This window comes from Oryzias latipes, chromosome 11 (genome assembly GCF_053564925.1).
Source record: "Oryzias latipes strain Hd-rR chromosome 11, Olatipes_Hd-rR_3.1".
Taxonomy (NCBI): Eukaryota; Metazoa; Chordata; class Actinopteri; order Beloniformes; family Adrianichthyidae; genus Oryzias; species Oryzias latipes.
Window position 1 is genome coordinate 12,412,717 of NC_136247.1, and position 18,334 is coordinate 12,431,050.

Consider the following 18,334-nt stretch of genomic DNA (forward strand, 5'->3'; position numbering starts at 1 on the left):
CCTGAGAACAGGTCTGTTGGTGTTTGAAGAGGCGTTAATGGGAACACAGAGTGGCATGTGGGAGGAGTGCCAGAACAATAATAAGTTTGTCATGTTATCACTTCCTCCACGCTCTCTTTGCTTTTAGTTAAAATAACACAACAAATTGGGCAAAAACGTGACCCCATCTTTGTGTTGTATGTGCTCTAAAACGTTGAATCTCTTTCCTCCTACGGCACGTTTGCTTTGTGACGGTCTTCCATGACAGGCTCCCTTTGTGACGGCTCCCGGGATTGACACCAGGTCTCAAAAACGTACATTCTAGTTTTATTTTTGCCCCGTGCTCCATTTGATTGAAACTCTGGGACACTGAGCTTAATTTTCAGCGCTTCTGTACGTCTTTAGATCTTTATTTTAGTTTTTTTTTATAAAGAACTATGGTCATATCGATGCCCAAAAAATCGGTTCTACGTGAATTCTTGCAGCTGTTTTTTTTTTATTTTATTTTTTAGAAACCTGACTCACTTTACATATTAGGGTTTATTTTCTGGTGTCAGTATAACTTTGAGATTTTGACGTAAAGCCTTTCTTATTCAAACTCCTTTCAGTAAGCAGTGGGTGCCGACATCCGCCTCTGCACATCCCTCAGAACTCAGCTTAGACTGGAAAAAGGAGGCCCAGCTGCACGGAGAGCATTATTCTTTTCTAAAGAAAGTGCCATTTAAAAAATATACTTGTAGTGCTGTACTGCTTTACATGACACTTTATGTTACTTAGAGGAGTAAATAACAAAAGAAAACATGATTTTAAAGTTCAGTCTATGCTTTGGATGTTTTCTTGTTTTCTCATTAGTTAAATTTGCATCACCGTCTTCCTTCTTTTTGGTTTCTTTGTAATTTATAACAAGACTGATTGTTTCCACACAGTTAGGCCTCATAGGTTGACATACCGACTTCAGTTTTTGTTCTTTTTAATCTAAGTTATCTCTGTTTCTGGTAAAATACCAGTGAAAGCAGCATGTGGCTTTCAGGAAAGTAAGATTTTTACAGTTTTTGCTAGATGTTGAAGAAATTAGGTCCAATGTTGAGGCATTAATAGTAAAGATAAAAGAATCATTTTCTTTGCTGGTGCAGCTGATGCTGACAGCTTCTTTGGTGTTGTGTTCAGGTTTGTATCATCTCAAGAATCTGCAAACAAAGGGCTTTCTTTGCAGTCTTCTCAAAGTTGCAGGCTCTGGGGAATTAAGTCAGTGATCTGCTGATGTGGTGGCATTGTTCAGATCTGGTTTTGGGGTTTGGGTTGATAAACTTCAGTATGATCAGATTAAAGGTGCTGTGACACTTGTCGCTGCTTGGAAAGTCTTTGACGCTGTGTTTCCTCCTTTGTGTTTTCCTTTCAGGTTCGCCGTCATTGCCTCGGGCTGTGCCAGCTGTCCCAGGCTGGTTTGTCGCAGAGAGGGCTGTGGCGCCGAGTTTTGCTACCACTGCAAACAGGCATGGCACCCCAACCAGACCTGCGATTCAGCTCGCCAGCAGAGGGCGCAGTCTCTGCACACTCACAGCAACCACTCGCCCAGTTTCACACAGGAGCAGGGACCCGGTGAGTGGCATCAACAGCTGAGGTCTCTCAGCATCTTGAAGCGAACACAGAAGAAAACTTTAGCAAAGCTCTTAGTATAAACAAAGATTCCTTGGCAAAAGCTAAGCATGTATCCTAGTAAAAAAAAAAACACCATTCAGTAACTTTTTATCTTTAGAACCACTAAAGCTTTGTTGAAACAGCAAAGTGGGAAATGCTTAAAGGGGCTTTTGGACCACAGAAACATTATTTGTATGCTTTTATGACTAATGGAACAGGTTCCTCTTTTGTTGCGTCCACACCACAGAGGACATAAAGAACTGGCTTTCGTGGGGATTTTTTTAAAAGTACACTCAGACATGAGGGTTACATGGCTATAAGGAAGTTTGGGAAATTAAGGAACATGAAATATGCAAAACTTTTAGGGCCTTTTTTTCTGATGGAGCGGGAACGACAGATAATAAATGACAGAACAAGCAGCTAGAATTTAGATGTAAAGTTGTATAGTGTTGTATGAGTATAGTATAGTATAGTATAGTATAGTATATGTATGTATAGTCATTCATGGTTCTGATCTAACCATTCTGATCTAAAGATGTCTGAACATTTTTGGAGGAGGGACAGTGAACACATCGATAAAGGGAGGCTGAGGTTGGAGCTCCAGAGGTGCTAAAGACCAGAAAGCAGCTTCATGAATGTAATGATATCATAACAGCTGCTGTGAAAGAAAAGACTTGGAGGGTTTGTTAAAAATTAATAAAAGCTGAAAAGTTAAAAAGGCTTATAGCCGTGACATACATATAGAAGCTAGCATCGCCAGGCAACAGACTCCCTGCGCCGCTCCATTCTGATGCATCCACGCGCAGACAAATAGATCCATCTTTGTTTTCCTCGTCCAAGCTGGCAACTGCATGGCTGGATAGCTCCAATATTGTTTACTGTTTTGTTGCACCGGTAATGTTAGGTTGGGGTTGTGAGGGGCTGTAAGCTAGCAGGAGAGAGTGTAAGCAGATGGATGAAGAGAAATTGGGCGCGCTTATACAGTGATCCCTTGCTATATCACGGTTTACTTTTCACGGTTTTGCTACTTCACGGATTTGGATTGTGCATTGTGTTCTGCATTCTGATTGGCTAAAAAGTCACTCAGCGAGTAGCTCAAGAATGGGACCCTTTGATGAGCCGTTCATTACAGTTCTCCAACATAATCGATGGTGGCATGTCGGTGTATAAGGATCTTTAGCAAAGAAGAAAAAAGAGCGACAACAACTGCCTATCACTATGTTCCTCTCCCGAACAAACACACCTGCAGCTGCACCGCGGGCTTCAAAAGGAAAAAACGCTGCACAGGATGCAGCGGCTCAGTAAGAAGAGCAGTGAAAAAGAAGACCGGAGTCACTATCTGTCCCACTGTACTTTTTTATTTTTTTCATAATCATTTTAAATTTTCCTCCGTTTAATCCACTCGGGTCGCGGTGGGCGGGGCTAATCTCCGCAATTTAAAGCCTTCTGTTCTTATCGATGATTGAAATTATTATTTGACAGCACACTACAGAAGTTATTTGTTGAAAAAACGTTTCTAAAGTACTTTTATTTGTTAAAAAAACAATTGATTTAGCCTGTTAAATGGTTTGTTCTTTCTTTTCAATGTATAATAGTGAATTTCATTGTATAATAATTGTAAAAAAATAAAGGTTTCTACTTCACGGGTTTTGCTTATCACGGGTTCTATTTGGAACGTAACCCCCGCGATAATCAAGGGATCACTGTATTGTGCTAGTCCTGGCCATAGTTCAGAGGCGAAAATCGAATGAAATCTTGCCGCTCTACAGAAACTTTGTCCAAGGAAACAACAGTACTTTTGATTTTGGCTAAAAACGGCATAATCATAATTAAAAGACCACTGGGGATGTTTTTACAGAAGATCAAAAGATGATCGGAGTGGGACTCTAAAGGAAGCAGCAGAAAATACAAAGACATTCCTCAGGAGCCATGGAAAAATCCAAATATTGAAAGATGAAATGAGCTGCAGCCTTATCGCCTGGCAGGCTGGCTGTGATTTCCTTCATTCAGCTGACAATTGTCAATAACTGTGCCCTGATAACATCTACTCTTTTTCACAATTGAGTAAATGCATGTCAGTCTTTAACAGCAGCTGTTGTACCACACCGGAGCGACCCTGTAGCAAACTAAGAATGAAGTCATTCTGCAATAAACAGGGATTTGTTTTTAGAATTAGGTTAATATTACTCTGCCTTCTTTGTATTTAAGAACTGTATAGATGAAAACTGATATTTCAGCATTAGTTCAACTACATTTAAATCTCTGGCTTTTGTTTGACCGTCTTTTATGCAATCTTGATTAAAAATCCATCCCTTAAATCCCTTCAGCTGTCCATCTTAGTTCTGCTCCTCATTTCTTCACTTCCAGCTGACAGCAGTCCAGAAGGCTCAGCCTGAGTCATGTGAAGCGCAGGCGCTTCCCTCTCCATCAGCCTCTTAGTCAGTCAGGGACACGTAGAGATAAGGAGGAGAGGACTGGAAAACAAACAAGGTTAGGGTGAAATACAATGGCAGTTTCTCCCACAGGCATCAGCCACGAGTGTCTTTGTATAAAACTCTCAAAATGTCCTTTGAAGAGCAGCGAGTGTTGAAACGCGGCAGCGGGTTTACTCCAAATGCATCAGAGGGTGCAGGGCTGCAGAGGTCCGATCCATTAATGTAACGAGCTCTGAACTCTGAACGAGCTCAGGTTTCTTTGTCAACCAGAACCAGGCAAGTCTACTGTACAGAGGAGTTTAAATGTTGATGAAAGAAACATAAATCTAAAAACCGTTTTACAGGTTGGGGCTTTTTTAAGAAAATGATTTGTAACCAAAATTTCTATTTTGAAAAAAAAAAAAAGCAAATTACATCTTTTTTTATTCTTATCCACACTTGTATTTATTACAACATTAAGGAACCATTGATAAATATAATAAAAAAATATTTACTTAATTATCTTTACTTAAGGGCATTTTTGATTTGATATATTTTACACTTTAGATTTTTTGAGAGAAGCCATCATTTTCACTCTTAAATAGTTTGGTTATAATTTGTTTGAGCTTTTTTTGCCAAAGATATATTTTAATGTCTGTTAAAATTAATTTTAACAGTTATCAAAGACCCACTCTAAAAATTGTGTTTTTCGTGTTTTAAACGTGTTCTTGTAACATTTTTTTGATGATGGAGGACATATAGAAAGAAAACTTAGGATTAAAACAGTGTTTATGAATATTTATTTATTTAAATCATGGGGAATCAAGAGCAAATAAAAATCTGAAAACTACTTGTAAAAAACCAATGGGCCGCTCTACTCCATTCCAATGCATCCACTTGCAGACAAATAGATCCACATACGTCTTTGTTTTCCTCGTCTGAGCTGGAATCTGGGTATTTCAAAACTGTAGGGCTAGTTAGCTCCAGTTTTGCTCATCAGTTTTCGTTATAACGCGAATTTAAGGTTGGGGTTGTGAATGGTTGTAAGCCTGTGGGAGATGATGTAAACAAAGGGATCAAGGGAAATGAGTGCTGGCTACGCCAACAGTCCTTCCCACAACTCAGAGGCAAATTACTAATGAACTCCTGGCGCTCTGTAGAAACTATTTCCTAAACAACGACACATGGGTAAAAACGGCACAAGCATAGCTAAAAGACCACTGGTAATGCTTTTACAATAGATTAAAAGATCATTGGAGTGGGATTTTAAGACATTGTAAAAAAAAAACTTGTAGGCTTTTGTAGACTTTTAAGATTACTTTTTACTTTAAGGATTACTTTCTGCTGTGTGAAACGAGTTTAGTAGCATCACTTGTGCTGTTTTTCTCTCCAGCGGATGACATCAAGCCCTGCCCTCGCTGTGGCGCCTACATCATCAAGATGAACGACGGCAGCTGCAATCACATGACCTGCGCCGTCTGCGGCTGCGAGTTCTGCTGGCTGTGCATGAAAGAGATCTCTGACCTGCACTACCTCAGGTAGTCTTCCCACAACACATCGCCAGTCCTTTCTCTGTACCTTGGCTCACCTGCTTTGTCCCCTCCATCAGCCCTTCAGGCTGCACATTCTGGGGGAAGAAGCCGTGGAGCAGGAAAAAGAAGATCCTGTGGCAGCTGGGGACTCTGATCGGAGCGCCTGTCGGCATCACTCTCATCGCAGGCATCGCCGTTCCTGCCATGGTCATCGGTATACCAGTTTATATCGGCCGCAAGGTGAGCCTGCCACAGTCTTGCTTTTATTTGTTTGCAGAAAGAAGCTTTGGACTCCTTCTTTGGACTAAGTTAATAATCCACAGAGATTGGAAACAAAAGTGCAGATTACAATCTGTTTCAAGAGAAGTCTGTAAAACCATAAAGAAAAGGAGTTAAGATTCAAGATTCGGGATTCAAGAAGTTTGTCATAAACACTGAGCAATGAAATTCTTACTTGTGAGTTTCCAAAGCTAACCTAAGAAGAAAAGAAACAGGCAACAAAGATAAATGAAAAGGCAAAAGCACTAAATTAAAGACAGGTATTTAAAATGTACAGATGTTGACAATATTCGTCATTTTTATCCATTTTGACCAATGTAACAATGTGTACATGCACGGTGGCGCAGTGGTTAGCACTCTCGCTTTCCAGCAAGAAGGCCCCAGTTGAAGTTTTGGCTAAGGGACCTGAAACAGAATCCCCAACCTTTCTGTGTGGAGTGTGCATCTTCTCCCCATGCAAGTGAAGACTCCAGCTTCTGCCCACAGTCCAAAAACATGCTTCATAGGTTAATTGGTCACTCTAAATTCTCCCTAAGTTTGTATGGGTGTGTGATTATCGCCCTGTGTCAGACTGGTGACCTGTCCAAGATTTGCTCCGGCAGCCCATTTTTGTCCCAAAAGGAACAAAAACGGGGTTAGAAAATGAATGAAAGAAGATTGTTTGTCAAACTTTATTTTGTGTTTGTAGTTGTACAATATGAACACAATCATGAGAATCTCACAGTTATATTAACTTCCCTTTCATCTTCTTCGTCTTCGAAACTGCCGCTCTGTTCAACACCCTTAAATCTTCATAGTCTGAGAGCGTGATGTTTGTCTCTCGTCTTGATAGCTGCAGAAACCAAAGACAGAAAACCACACAGTTTCATAAGTCTCTTCTGCTGACAGTCTGGAAGTCACAGAGTTGCAGTGTGATGACATTTTCTCACATTCAGATTTCTTCACTCTTGAAATGATTGTGTAAGTTTTTCTAGTCTAACTAAATTTTCTGGTCAATTATTGTAATGTTTGTGGGAAAAACTCTGAAACAGAAACAGAGGTGAGACAGAAATGTTTTGTAAAATGGAAAATGTCTTTAAAGTTAGGGAAAATGGTTAAAGAAAGCTAACTTCACCTCTTTTAGTTTCTTGTAGAAAAAACAATTAGTCTTTCTTTTTCTGGTGGATTTTAGTGACATTGTCAACTATGGTCCATTTATTTGATTGTCTCTCTATATTCACTCTTACTGGGCAAAAAAATAAACAAACTTCTTTTTTTCTTAATGCATTTCCCAGTATGTATCTACATGTTTTCTTTTTTTGGCTAAAGCTAGAAAAGTTAAAAAAGTAACACAAAACAGAACTCTGAGGATTTATTTATTTTGTGCACCACCTTGTGGATATCAGATAAAACTGCATTTCTGGTCGGAGTTTCAAGTACTGTATGTGAGGATGCAGTTTATCCAAAACATTCCTGTAGGGGACAGTGTGGTGGACGGGTTGTTATTATAAATTCGCTCATGACTTATCAGTGTGCCGCCCGCACAATGGACTCACTGCAGTGTTTATGGGAGAAGCAGCTTCTTGATGTTTTGAAGTGACCACTCTGAGCGTTCTTCCTTCCTTCTGCTTTAGATCCATGCGCACTACGAGCTGAAGAAGTCTTCTCGCCACAAGAGGAATTTAGCTATCACTGGGGGCGTGGCCCTGTCGATTGTTACCGCCCCTGTCATCGCAGCCGTAAGCATTGGTAAGAAGCGCAGGCGTAGAATGTTTTTGTTCTCTTCTGTTTCTTTATCTGAAGCTGTTAGGAGGTTCAAATGTACTGTAAAGTTAAATGTTTGTGTTTTTGTCTTCCAGGCATCGGTGTTCCTATCATGCTGGCCTATGTGTACGGAGTGGTGCCCATCTCGCTGTGCAGAGGAGGCGGCTGCGGCGTGAGCAGGGGGAAAGGCCGGGGTGTCCGGATCGATTTCGATGAGGACGACGGTCCAATCACAGGTGAGTGCCGTGAAGCAGAAACCTTCGAAGTTCAGGTACGGAGAGGGACACAGCTGACTTAGTCTCTCTGCAGTGGCGGATGCATGGCGAGCACTCAAGTCTCCAAGCCTTGGGGAGAGCAGCTTAGAAGGAGCGGTCAGCGGTCTGAGCACCACCACGCCCAGCGAGGGGCTCTCCGTGGCCCCGGGGACTCTGGGAGACACCCCTCACTTCAACACACTGGCTGGTGGCGTTCTGGGAACTCGCACCGGCAAATACAGCAGGTGAGGACGCAGGATTGAAGGGAACAACTCAGTTACTGCTTAACTAGAATGAAAGGTTGTAACGAGTAAAGATGAGTGATGAAGGTCCGATGTCACTGCAGGCTGGAAGTTCAAACAGGAGAGCTGGCTAAAGAATCTTCCCAAAGGGAGACAGGCAGTCTGGGAGCAGGAAGTGACTCTGCCAGCACCAGAGGGATGGCTGGATCCATCATCTCCTCCTACACCCTACCTGACAGGTTAGCAGATCTCTTCTTTTCATGTCTGTCAAGATTTTTCATGCAAAAAAACACAAGTTTGAAGTGATCAATAAGAAGTTCAAAACTTCACAGGTGAGAAACAAGTCTCAAAATAATTGATAAAGAAAATTGGAAATGGAAAATTTGTCCTTCATGAAGGTTTGAAATCTATTTAAACTTTAAAGCACGTTAGAGCAATAAACATAAAAAAACAGTCACAGCAGCAAAGAAAAGTAACTGTTTTTATCAATTGGTCAAAGAGTTGAAGAAATTGAATCTTGATATCCTTAAATTCCCACTCCATTCATCTTTTGATCTATTGTAAAAGCGTTCCCAGTGGTCTTTTAATTAGGATTTCTGCTGCTTTATGCCAAAATAAAAAATCTGTGTTATTTTCTTGGACATAGTTTCTGCAAAGTGGCAGTAGTTACCAGAAATACGCCTTTGAGTTCTGGGTGGGACTGTTGGCATGAAGCAACCTCCGCCCCTCTTCCCCTTCCCGTTACTGGGAGCTCTCTGTTTATGCGTTCTGCTGCTGGTTTACAGCCCCTCACACATCCTGGCTTAAGTGTTTCATACGATGAGTGTTGTTTCTATGCTGATGATGCTGCCCTTCATTGCTGTGCCGTTCTTCCTGCTGACTCTGCTTCCACTCCGTGCCTACAGGGACGGAACCAACCTGGAGATCCAGGTGGACATTGAGACCAAACCAAGCCACCTTTGCCTGACCAGCGAAGAGGACCTAACACCACACCCAGGCTGTGCTGCCACAGTGACAGGCTCAGGAGGGGAAGAGCCCCAGGACTGCAGCTCCAGAAGGGGTGGGGCTTTGTCTGGCTCAGTGTTGGGTCTATCACCGGGAGCCTCAATCAGGGAGGGGCTTAGGGATGTCACTTTGGCCCAGCCGGAGAGCATCCGCAGCGACCTGGAGATGTCGGACACCCAGTCTGACGACATTGCAGAGTTGACATCCGACGACTGCGACTCGCCTCATCCCAAGAGCTGCCACCCAGCTGCAGGCCAACCGCCACAGCCCACCTCCTGCAGAGCACCCCCCACAGACGGCCTTCACTGTCCCACAGACAGCAAAGTCGTCCTCTACGTCTGAGAAGCCGCCGGGGTCGCCCAAAAACTTTTAAACGTTCACAGCCAGTTCCGCTCTGTTTTAAACACGTTCATCTCATCTGCTGCTTTTGCAACCTGCAGACTCTGTCTTTACTACAGACGGCGTTTGTTTACTCCTGTCCGTCTGTCTTACCTGCCAGTCTCCTCTCTGAGTAAATGGTCAGGGCTCTACCTCTGAGATTTGTAAGATAAGGACCTAAGTTTACTTCTTGGTGCAAAATGCCTCGACTACTTAAGCAAAAAACAAAAAAGAAAAAAACAGAAAAGGAAAAAAATTACAAAACCAACTTAAAAAGTTTTTGCAAAGCTGAACTGATTAGGTGAAATATCACCAAGCACAGCAGAGAGAAGCAGTGTTGGATGAATGTTTGCATATGTTAAAAAGTGTTATGTGTGACTGAATGAGAGTTTTTAACTCTTGTGGCTTTTTTCCTCCCCTTTTTTTCATATTTATATTTGAACAACCGAGAAATTGTATTGTTTTAGTCACATGTACGAGTCTGCATCAGCCATTGTTTGGGATGAGAGAGCAGCGAGTTTCTGTGACACTGATGTAAGTTTACTTAAAACAACAGAGCTGCACTTGAATGTAGCTTCGTTGCGTGGAGGAGGAAGAAGAGGGGCGTCAACACGGCAGAAATAAATGAATGAGGGCATTCTGACAGCCATGCTGAGAGGTCAGAAGTAATTGTGGAGCACAAAAAGAGCCTTTTTATGTTTACTCCAAAAATATCTTGCCAAGAAGACTTTGAAAGTGTGAATATTTTAAAACAAAAGTGATGCGAAAACAGCAAAACTGAATGGTTCTGAAAAATCCATCTATGAAATATGAACACTTATTCTACTCATAAAATCAAAATGTTCTTGAAAAAGTTAAATATTTACATGTTTTTCTCCAGGGTGCTTTTGTTTTAAATTGTTTCAGGAGGCCTTGTTCAGATACAAGTGTTAAGAGATGTGATTAGAAGTTTCCCAAAAAGTGAACATTTTGCCAAAAAAAAGTTAATCTGCTAAATTTACGGATTACAGATTTGTCTTAAAGGTCGCTTTAAATCCATACAAAGATGAGAATCATAGTCTAATCATTTTATTCAAATGTTTAATCAAACTTATTTATTTTTCCTTTATTGAATAAGCTACATTAGAAAACATGAGGTGACAAGATCCTTTTACTGTAAAAAGCAGTGAAAGAAAACTTTTTCAACACTTAATGACATCATCAGTTTGGATGAAAGAATGTTTTTTGGTGTTTTATTAACACAAGCTGGATATCTTTAGATGTTGTATTGTGACTGGAACCAAAGAGTCTCTTCAGTTAATAGGAAAAGTTTTGGAGTGAAAACTCTCATTAGACTGTCCAGTTGCTGTCAGAACCGCCCATCTCACATTTGTTTCTGTGGCCTAGTTGACCAGGTTTGTGTTTGCCAGCTGGCCACCCGCCCGCCTGCCTTATCGACCCTCGCTGACCAGCACAAAGACACACACCCGCCTGTTTTGAGGTGGTTCTGGCTTTGACGTGTTGACTGTCTGACCCATTTCAGTGGTGTGTGTGCGTGTGTGTATGGATATATATGTGTGTGTGAAAGGACAAACAACTGTTTCAAGTAATTGTATGCCCCACTTTTTTTCTTTTTGACTCAGCACTTTTGCACTTTACCTGAATGTATCTTAATTTATCGGTTTTGTTTTTCATTGTGTGTTGCTGTCACTGAGTTTACTTGAGTAGCAAACGAAAGTCTGTGGTACAACCAAACCAATCCGCTACCAGACGGCCTTTTCTGTGGGATGTAACCAAGGAAGAGTTTGGCTCTAAAACACTTTTGTCAAGTCACTGCTGTGATGCTGACAGAAAGCATGGTTTACAGTGTTTTTTTTTATTTATTTATTTTTTTAAAAACATATTGATCATTTTTGCAAGCCTCATTTAGAGCCAAACCCTTCAAAACTCTGACACCGATGAGCTCTTTTCAGCCATAGCCTGACTTGTTTCTTAGCTTTGCATCACCTCTGTGCTTCTGTTCATTAAGGTTCCTCTCCAGGTTTTCCTTTGGCTGACGAAGGATCAGCTTGGGAACCTTTTTTCATCTCAGACTAGCTTTATGGATTCTGCTGCTTATGTCAATTGCTGGTGCTTTTTTTTTGGGTCCCCACTTGTCTCCTGTTTCTGCCTGTCTGTGAAAAAAACACAAATGTACTGCGGACAGAAACCCAGACTATCAGAAAAAGTCTGATTGAGTGTTATGTTCCTTTAGGGACACAGGTGTTTTGTTTTTCTTCATTTGAAAAGGTTTATAGATAGCAATATTTAAGTGTTATTAAACAGTTTGTGTTTTCCTGTCACTGTTAAAGCCCCGGTCCATGGGGTTGTACAAGCAGGACTGTGAAAAATGACCTGTGGAGCTTTTGGTTGAAATAAATAAACACAATATAACAGCAGTGAGTTGTTGATTTACTGGAAGTGAAAGAACAGAGATGTTTTGTTTTTTTACATTGAATGGCAAAGGTTTTGAGTAAATTTGAGTAGAAACCTATCTCTACAAACCAATTTAAGATTGGTCATTGGACTTAAGAGAGTCATTTTGATACATGGGAAAATATGGATAAAACCTGTTTAAAGCCATTAACGTCAGGATGTTGGGCCTCTTGTATGACTCACAGATGATTTGGTTTCTTTTTATTTATTTTATTGGTTTTTCAGCTATCATTGGAGAAAGAGTTAAATGGTGCAAATTTTATTTTTCTCCCTCCTACGGGATCCTTATCCTAGAGTGCTTACACTTCGCATAATTGAGGCCCAAAGAGCAGCACAAGATGATTGAATTCCAATATGCAATCGATTGGGGATTTTTGAGAATTAAACCTAAAACAAGAAATACTTGTTTAGGGTTAAAAAATAAATCAATAAATAACGTTGTGACAAAATTTCGTTTTCCCAAACAAAAAAAAGCAATGTAGAAAGAATACTTTGAATTTGACACTTTGGTCCGCTTGACGGCGCTGGAGGGTCCCAGAGCGTCACTGGCTGTTTACGGCAGAGTTAATCGTTTTACGGCCGTGGAGTGGTCTGCCGTAAAGCGTGACGCCGAAGAAAGGTTAAGGAAGTAAGGTCTCCGATAAAAACCACACAATCAGGTAAACTCAGATGTTTTCATTTATAAATTTGACATTTCGACTGCTTATGCTACAATTGTGACAATTTATTATTGGTTACAGGTTAATTCTATACGTTTAATTGTACAGATAAAGTAGCGGCTGTCATTGACGGAGAATGCTAAAACTGCAGACCAGACGGATTGATATTATATTCACTCAGGGTTTTACATAACAGCTTAACCGAAACCGTCTTCCTGATATCTATTCACAGTTTGCTGCTTCTCTTATTGTTGCTTTTGTAAATATCAGAGTAAAGCCGCTAAAACTCGTTTGGTATTATGCTAAACTTTAGCATAATACCAAACGAGTTTTAGCGGCTTTAAAGGCCTGCAGTGTTGTTTATTCATTGTTGAAGCCCAAAAGGTAAAGCAAAACATTTCTTTAAGTTTATGTGGACAAAAGTTCACACATTGATTTTGTGTAAAATAAATAAAATAAAGAAAAAACAATAGAAATTTGTGAAAAATCTCCTTAAAAAAAGGTAAAGAGGCGTCTAACTTCCCCATTAATGTTTTTATTATCATATATATGTGTAACATACATATATCCAAATATTCTTCAAACAAATCAAACCATAAAACAGCTTAACAATATCTTATAGCAAAAAAAAACCAAAAAACTAATAATAAAAAATTACCTAACATATAACAATGATGTCAAAAAAAAGGAAATTAAAATTAAAATGGGGATCTGATAATTAGAGATAACAAATTTAAAAACTTTAAATAGTCTGTTTTTGATAACTTCTGATTGTATATTTTTTTATTTTTTCCGTAGAGACAAAATATATTTGTATTTTCTTTAAAAAGGTTTAATATGTTAACTCTACTTGACTTTATTTATGCTTTCTTGCCTATATATATTATAATCAAATGTTTTAAAATCTTTAGCCAAACATGAAGATCTTCATGTATTTGCTGGAGCTCATTGGGTATATTCTGCTGTCAGTTGTTTAATCAGAGGCTCAAATCTTGTGTTGGATTTTCATGGTGTCCTTGGGAAGCACATCTAACCCCAGATTCCTCTCATGCAAACATCTGTAAACTGCTTTGGGTTAACGTGTCAGTTCCATCCTATGGAATGTTAGTGGGAATACTCCACTGTGATGCTCCATCATTGTTGCATTCAGTTCACTTTACTTATTTAGCTCTGATCTGAAGGCTACAGATGTACTTCATGGCTTAAGGCTTGCAGACTACCATCATTTTAGTCAAAACCTCCCACCACCAATAATTACTTACTGGTTTTTGAGCAAGGCACCAAATGTCCCTACCTTAGTGCTCTGTGTCTTTTTATGGTAGCGCCGGGAAAAAAAGAATAAAGAGAAGACTCTCAGTAACAGCAGTTTAAAGGCAGACACCAATGGAAAAGGTTGAACACTAAGCTTATAAGATGCTCCTAGCCAGTTTAAATTCTAAATTTCTATCCAAACGAGCATCTTTATCCTCTTTCTCTAGTTAGGATCATAAGGGTTGCTGGAGCTAATCCCAACACTTACCAAACCAGAATGGAACATGTCATTTACCGATGAGGATAAAGCTGATTTCAAAGCCTCAGGTCAGGATCTTATTGAAGCAGCTAATATTTCATTGTTCCAAATCTTTAGAGTGACGAAGTAGTGAAGAAAGAGGAAAAGTATTTTGGTTTTTGGACACTTTTTCATGCAAATGTACACAGCTATAGAAAGTAGCCACTGAAATGTTTTGAATAAAGTAAGACTCCACAATGTGGATTTTTCCATGAGGTATTGAGATACTGAATGTCATACTATGGTGGCTTTGATCCTCAGTAGCTCAGAGCCTCCCTCACCCCTCAGAACTCCTCTCCAGTTCTCCAAGTCACCAAATCCCCAGCTTCTCCTTGACTGCTTTTGGGTCTTACTATCGGAATCCCCCACAGAAAGATAACACCGATCTCCTGTTTGTCCACTCTTTTCCTTCTTCTCACAGCGCCATGCCCCTCGTGGACATTCAGTCGCGGCTCGGCATCAACGTTGACCGCTGGATCCTGCTGCAGAGCGGAGAGCAGCCCAACAAGCGGCCGGCGCGCTGCCACGCCTTCGAGAAGGAGTGGGTAGAATGCTCTCATGGTATCGGACAGACCCGCGCCAAGAAGGAGTGCCAGCAGGAGTTTGAGGACTTCTACGAGTGCATGCACCGCCAGAAAACGGTGAGCCGCTTCTCTGAACTTAACGGGAGCCGCTTATTTTTTGGATCTTTATTTAGTCAATATAAAACTAATCTCTCAAATCTCAAATTTGACTGATCTCAGCTGTTCTAGTCCAGGGGTCGGCAACCTTTACCACTCAAAGAGCCATTTGGATCAGTTTAAACCCAGGGAGGCTCAACACCCTTTGGAAAACCCGGTGTTTCCAGTAAATGACATCATTTCACTCGTTTTTAAAGTTCCCGAAGAGATTTTTTGTGTCCCCTGTCATTTAATGGGTTCCGATGAGAACTATTTCCAGAGAGGCGACAAAACTAGCAAATATGTCGTAATTAACTAGCACTTTATCCGCTTCTCCAATAGATTTTTTGTCATCAAACAACTTTTTTTTCTCATCTCAGCTGCTGTCTGTGCAGCACAAAGCTGCAGTAAGGAAGGCCCCGCCTCTGCTCATCAGATGAGGTCACACATTAGTTTATCTGATGAGTCAAATGAAGTTAAATGTGAAAACTACTTTAACAAGTTTATCATTTTCTTCAGTTAATAACCTGTTGAGAAATCAGACAAACAGACTCGGTTTGTGAGGGTTCAAGAGGCGTCTTTTTACTTTGATTCGGTTTCAAATGAATGTTTCAAACGGACCCCAAACTTTCCTCCTCTTCCTCCTCCAGCACCAGCGGCTGTATGCTATCCGTCAGCAGCGCGACAAGATGATAAAGGAGGGGACATACACGCCGCCTCCGCATCACACGGGAAAAGGCCAGCTGGACCCATAACCGACCACGGCCGTCCAGAGATTTAGTGTTGTGTATAGAAAACAAGGATCCTCTTCACTCTTCAAATGTACAAGTTTGAAAATAAAAACCCTAATTTGCTGTCCTACATGCTTTCTGCCTGACACTTCCTGTTTGTTTGTTTTTTAACCTCAGAGATTTAGGAAAATATTACAACTCATTCTATGTAGACGAAGAAAATTTGTTAAATGATTATTTTACTGCGACAGACTGGCGACCTGTCCAGGATGGCCCGTGGCTTCGCCCGCAAGTGGCCGGGATAGGCTCCAGCAGCCCTGTGACCCAGAAAGAGACAAAACGGATTAGAAGATTATTTTAAAAAAATCCACTTGAAAAGATTTTCAATCAATGAAAACCCAGAAGAGAAACAGTTTGAGCCCCATGAGGCTCCAAAAGTTTAAAAATGCTGTTTATTCAAATGCAAAGTGAGATAATTTGGTACTTTTGTGGTGAGATGCAAAGAAAATTCACTTCAGCTGCAACCTGGAGAAATTTCCTCTTTAAATGAGACAAAATGGAGTTTTACCAGGAACAAAAGGAAGCAGAAAAATGATATTGTACCAAAAATGTTAAAATTGTAAAATTCCAATGCAAAAATTCAAAAGTTGTATTAAAACTTTCTTGAGTTTTATCTCCTCTGGGTTGGATTTTTCTGCTTGGAAACACAGGAAGTGTTTCTCTGAGAGCAGCTGGCCTGAATGCGGCGCTGAAATTACCTTAACAGCTGGAGAAACGATTTAATGTTCATGCTGAGAAGATCTGCTGCTCTGCAAACTAACAAGTTCCCTGCAGGACTCTGGGAGCTCCTGCAGGAGGCTCTGGCCTTGAAATAAAACCTCTTAATTCTGTCAATTAGCAACTTCTAAAGCTTGTCGGTGATCTTAAGAGGAGGATTCGTGAGGCAGATGAGCCCGTTTTACCTTGATTGCTGCAGGAACTCCAGCAGGTTCTTCCACCTGTTTTTATGGAGTCCAGCCTAAATCGGGGTGAAAGGCCTGTAGATGCTCTGTGGAATTCAGCCCTTTTACACTTGAGACCTGATCTGAAGGCAGAAACCCAGAGCTTTACATATTCCATCCCCATTGAGCATTTGAGGAATCAAAAGCCTTTAGAAGCTTAAACTAACTGACAGTATTTGAAAAGATTTCTATTATTTTTACAATCAAAATGACAAAAATCATTACCGTGCCTCAGAACTAAAGGTGAAACGACTGAAAGGAAGCAGAACGACTGATGGCAAATGTCCATGAAATGTCTGCATTCTAACATTTATAAGGGTTTCATATCTTAAAGTTCTTTTCTGCTAATAGTTTAGATTAAATTTGAATTATTTTAAAAGCACAGGCCCAATCAGGGAGAGTACACTTTAGCTGATTTTAGCTCAAAGCACTTGGTAAAAAAACCAACAACTTTGTTTTAATTAAATATAATAAACACATATGGTGAAATAAAACATTTTTTTCTGGCAACTGCTTTTAAGTCTTAAATTTAGAAGAATTTAGCAAATTGGAAGTCAAGAAAACACATTTATTTGTTGGAGTTATTTTGGCATAAAATAAACATCTGCAAAAGATTCTCAAACATTTTTTAAGACTTTTTTTTCTCCAAAAAAATTAATCTTTTATTTGTCACTTTCCCGAAAACTATCTGTATTAACTTTTATAGTGACTTATAAGTGCAGAAAATGGTGTTTTTGTACACACGACAGAAATGCAGTTCCAGAAGGTTGCGTTTTCAGGATTGCAGATTGGTTTAAATGACACGGTATTTTTTGATGTATTACAAAATATGATGCAGGCTTACATTTGCAATTCATTTCAATAAAGGACTAATTTGAGGAGCGACACATAAAGAAACATCAAATCAAGCAGTTCCTTTTGCCCAAATAATTTCAGACATTTAAAATCAGGATAATTGAGTTCAGATTATTCCACTGAGGCCAGATTGCCCTCATTGTTTTATAGTAATGGCCTGTAGAGACCAACAGAAAAGAGTCTAAGGTTTTTTATGTAGTTTCCACTTTGAGCCAACAGAGGGCGCCAGCGGAGAGGAAAACTTCTAAACGGAGGCAATAGGAAGACAAGCCTCCAGCAGAACCAGACTATGGAAGCGATTATGTAGCATAAATAAAAAGCAAAGTCAAAACCAGAAATGCTTTTTCATTTTCAAAATGAAAAACCATTTTTTGACTCAAAAATATAATGAAAAAGCAAACCACCAAAATGCTTTTTCATTTCCTTGCTCAACACAGCTTATTCTGTCACTTACAGTAATTAAAATTAAAATGAAAATGGTATTTGACATTTCATTTTCAAGACATTCCATGGTAAATGTGTAGCATAAATCATTTAGAAATGTCTAATTTTACATTCAAAATGGATTAATTGAAATGCTTTTTAATTTACAAAATGAAGCTGCATTTTTGACTCAAAATTAAAAAGAAAAAGCAATACTTCAAAATGCTTTATCATTTTATACTTCAACCCAGCTTTTTCTGTCACTTAATTAAAATGATAAAGAAAATGGTATTTGACTTTTCATTTTCAAAAAAGTCCCTTGTAAATGTGTAGCATAATTCATTTAGAAATGTCTAATTTGACAATTAAAATGGATTAACAGAAATGCTTTTTAATTTTCAAAATGTAGCTGCATTTTTTGACTCAAAATTAAAAAGAAAAAGCAATATTTCAAAATGCTTTTTCATTTTATACCTAAAACCGCACCTTGTCGCAATATTCATTTCGAAAAGCATTAGCAGAGGGGAGGCGGGGCGATG

General features: G+C 39.8%; 2 protein-coding genes across 3 annotated transcripts in view; both read left to right on the forward strand.

Moving 5' to 3' along the window:
- Positions 1–11,881, forward strand: part of rnf19b (ring finger protein 19B) — a 32,909-nt gene extending 21,028 nt beyond the window's left edge. For both annotated transcript variants that reach the window (XM_004074072.5, XM_011481015.4), the window contains exons 3-10: positions 1,379–1,578; positions 5,425–5,569; positions 5,641–5,803; positions 7,456–7,570; positions 7,681–7,821; positions 7,895–8,084; positions 8,186–8,320; positions 8,987–11,881. In XM_004074072.5, coding sequence (XP_004074120.1) covers positions 1,379–1,578; positions 5,425–5,569; positions 5,641–5,803; positions 7,456–7,570; positions 7,681–7,821; positions 7,895–8,084; positions 8,186–8,320; positions 8,987–9,428 — 1,531 coding nt within the window. In that variant the 3' untranslated portion in view covers positions 9,429–11,881. The remainder of the gene's footprint in view (positions 1–1,378; positions 1,579–5,424; positions 5,570–5,640; positions 5,804–7,455; positions 7,571–7,680; positions 7,822–7,894; positions 8,085–8,185; positions 8,321–8,986) is intronic.
- A 556-nt stretch (positions 11,882–12,437) lies between these two features.
- On the forward strand, positions 12,438–15,646 carry ndufs5 (NADH:ubiquinone oxidoreductase subunit S5). Its single transcript, XM_004074071.4, has 3 exons — positions 12,438–12,577; positions 14,548–14,767; positions 15,436–15,646. The coding sequence occupies exons 2-3, from the start codon at positions 14,552–14,554 to the stop codon at positions 15,538–15,540; spliced, it is 321 nt and encodes a 106-aa protein (XP_004074119.1). The 5' UTR covers positions 12,438–12,577; positions 14,548–14,551; the 3' UTR covers positions 15,541–15,646.
- Positions 15,647–18,334: the final 2,688 nt, after the last annotated feature.

Excerpts from the sequence above, each read along its gene's own strand:
- ndufs5 (XM_004074071.4), top strand. The coding sequence starts at position 14,552 with ATGCCCCTCGTGGACATTCAGTCGCGGCTCGGCATCAACGTTGACCGC. Across the intron at positions 14,768-15,435 it reads GCATGCACCGCCAGAAAACG|CACCAGCGGCTGTATGCTAT; the intron begins GTGAGCCGCTTC and ends TTCCTCCTCCAG.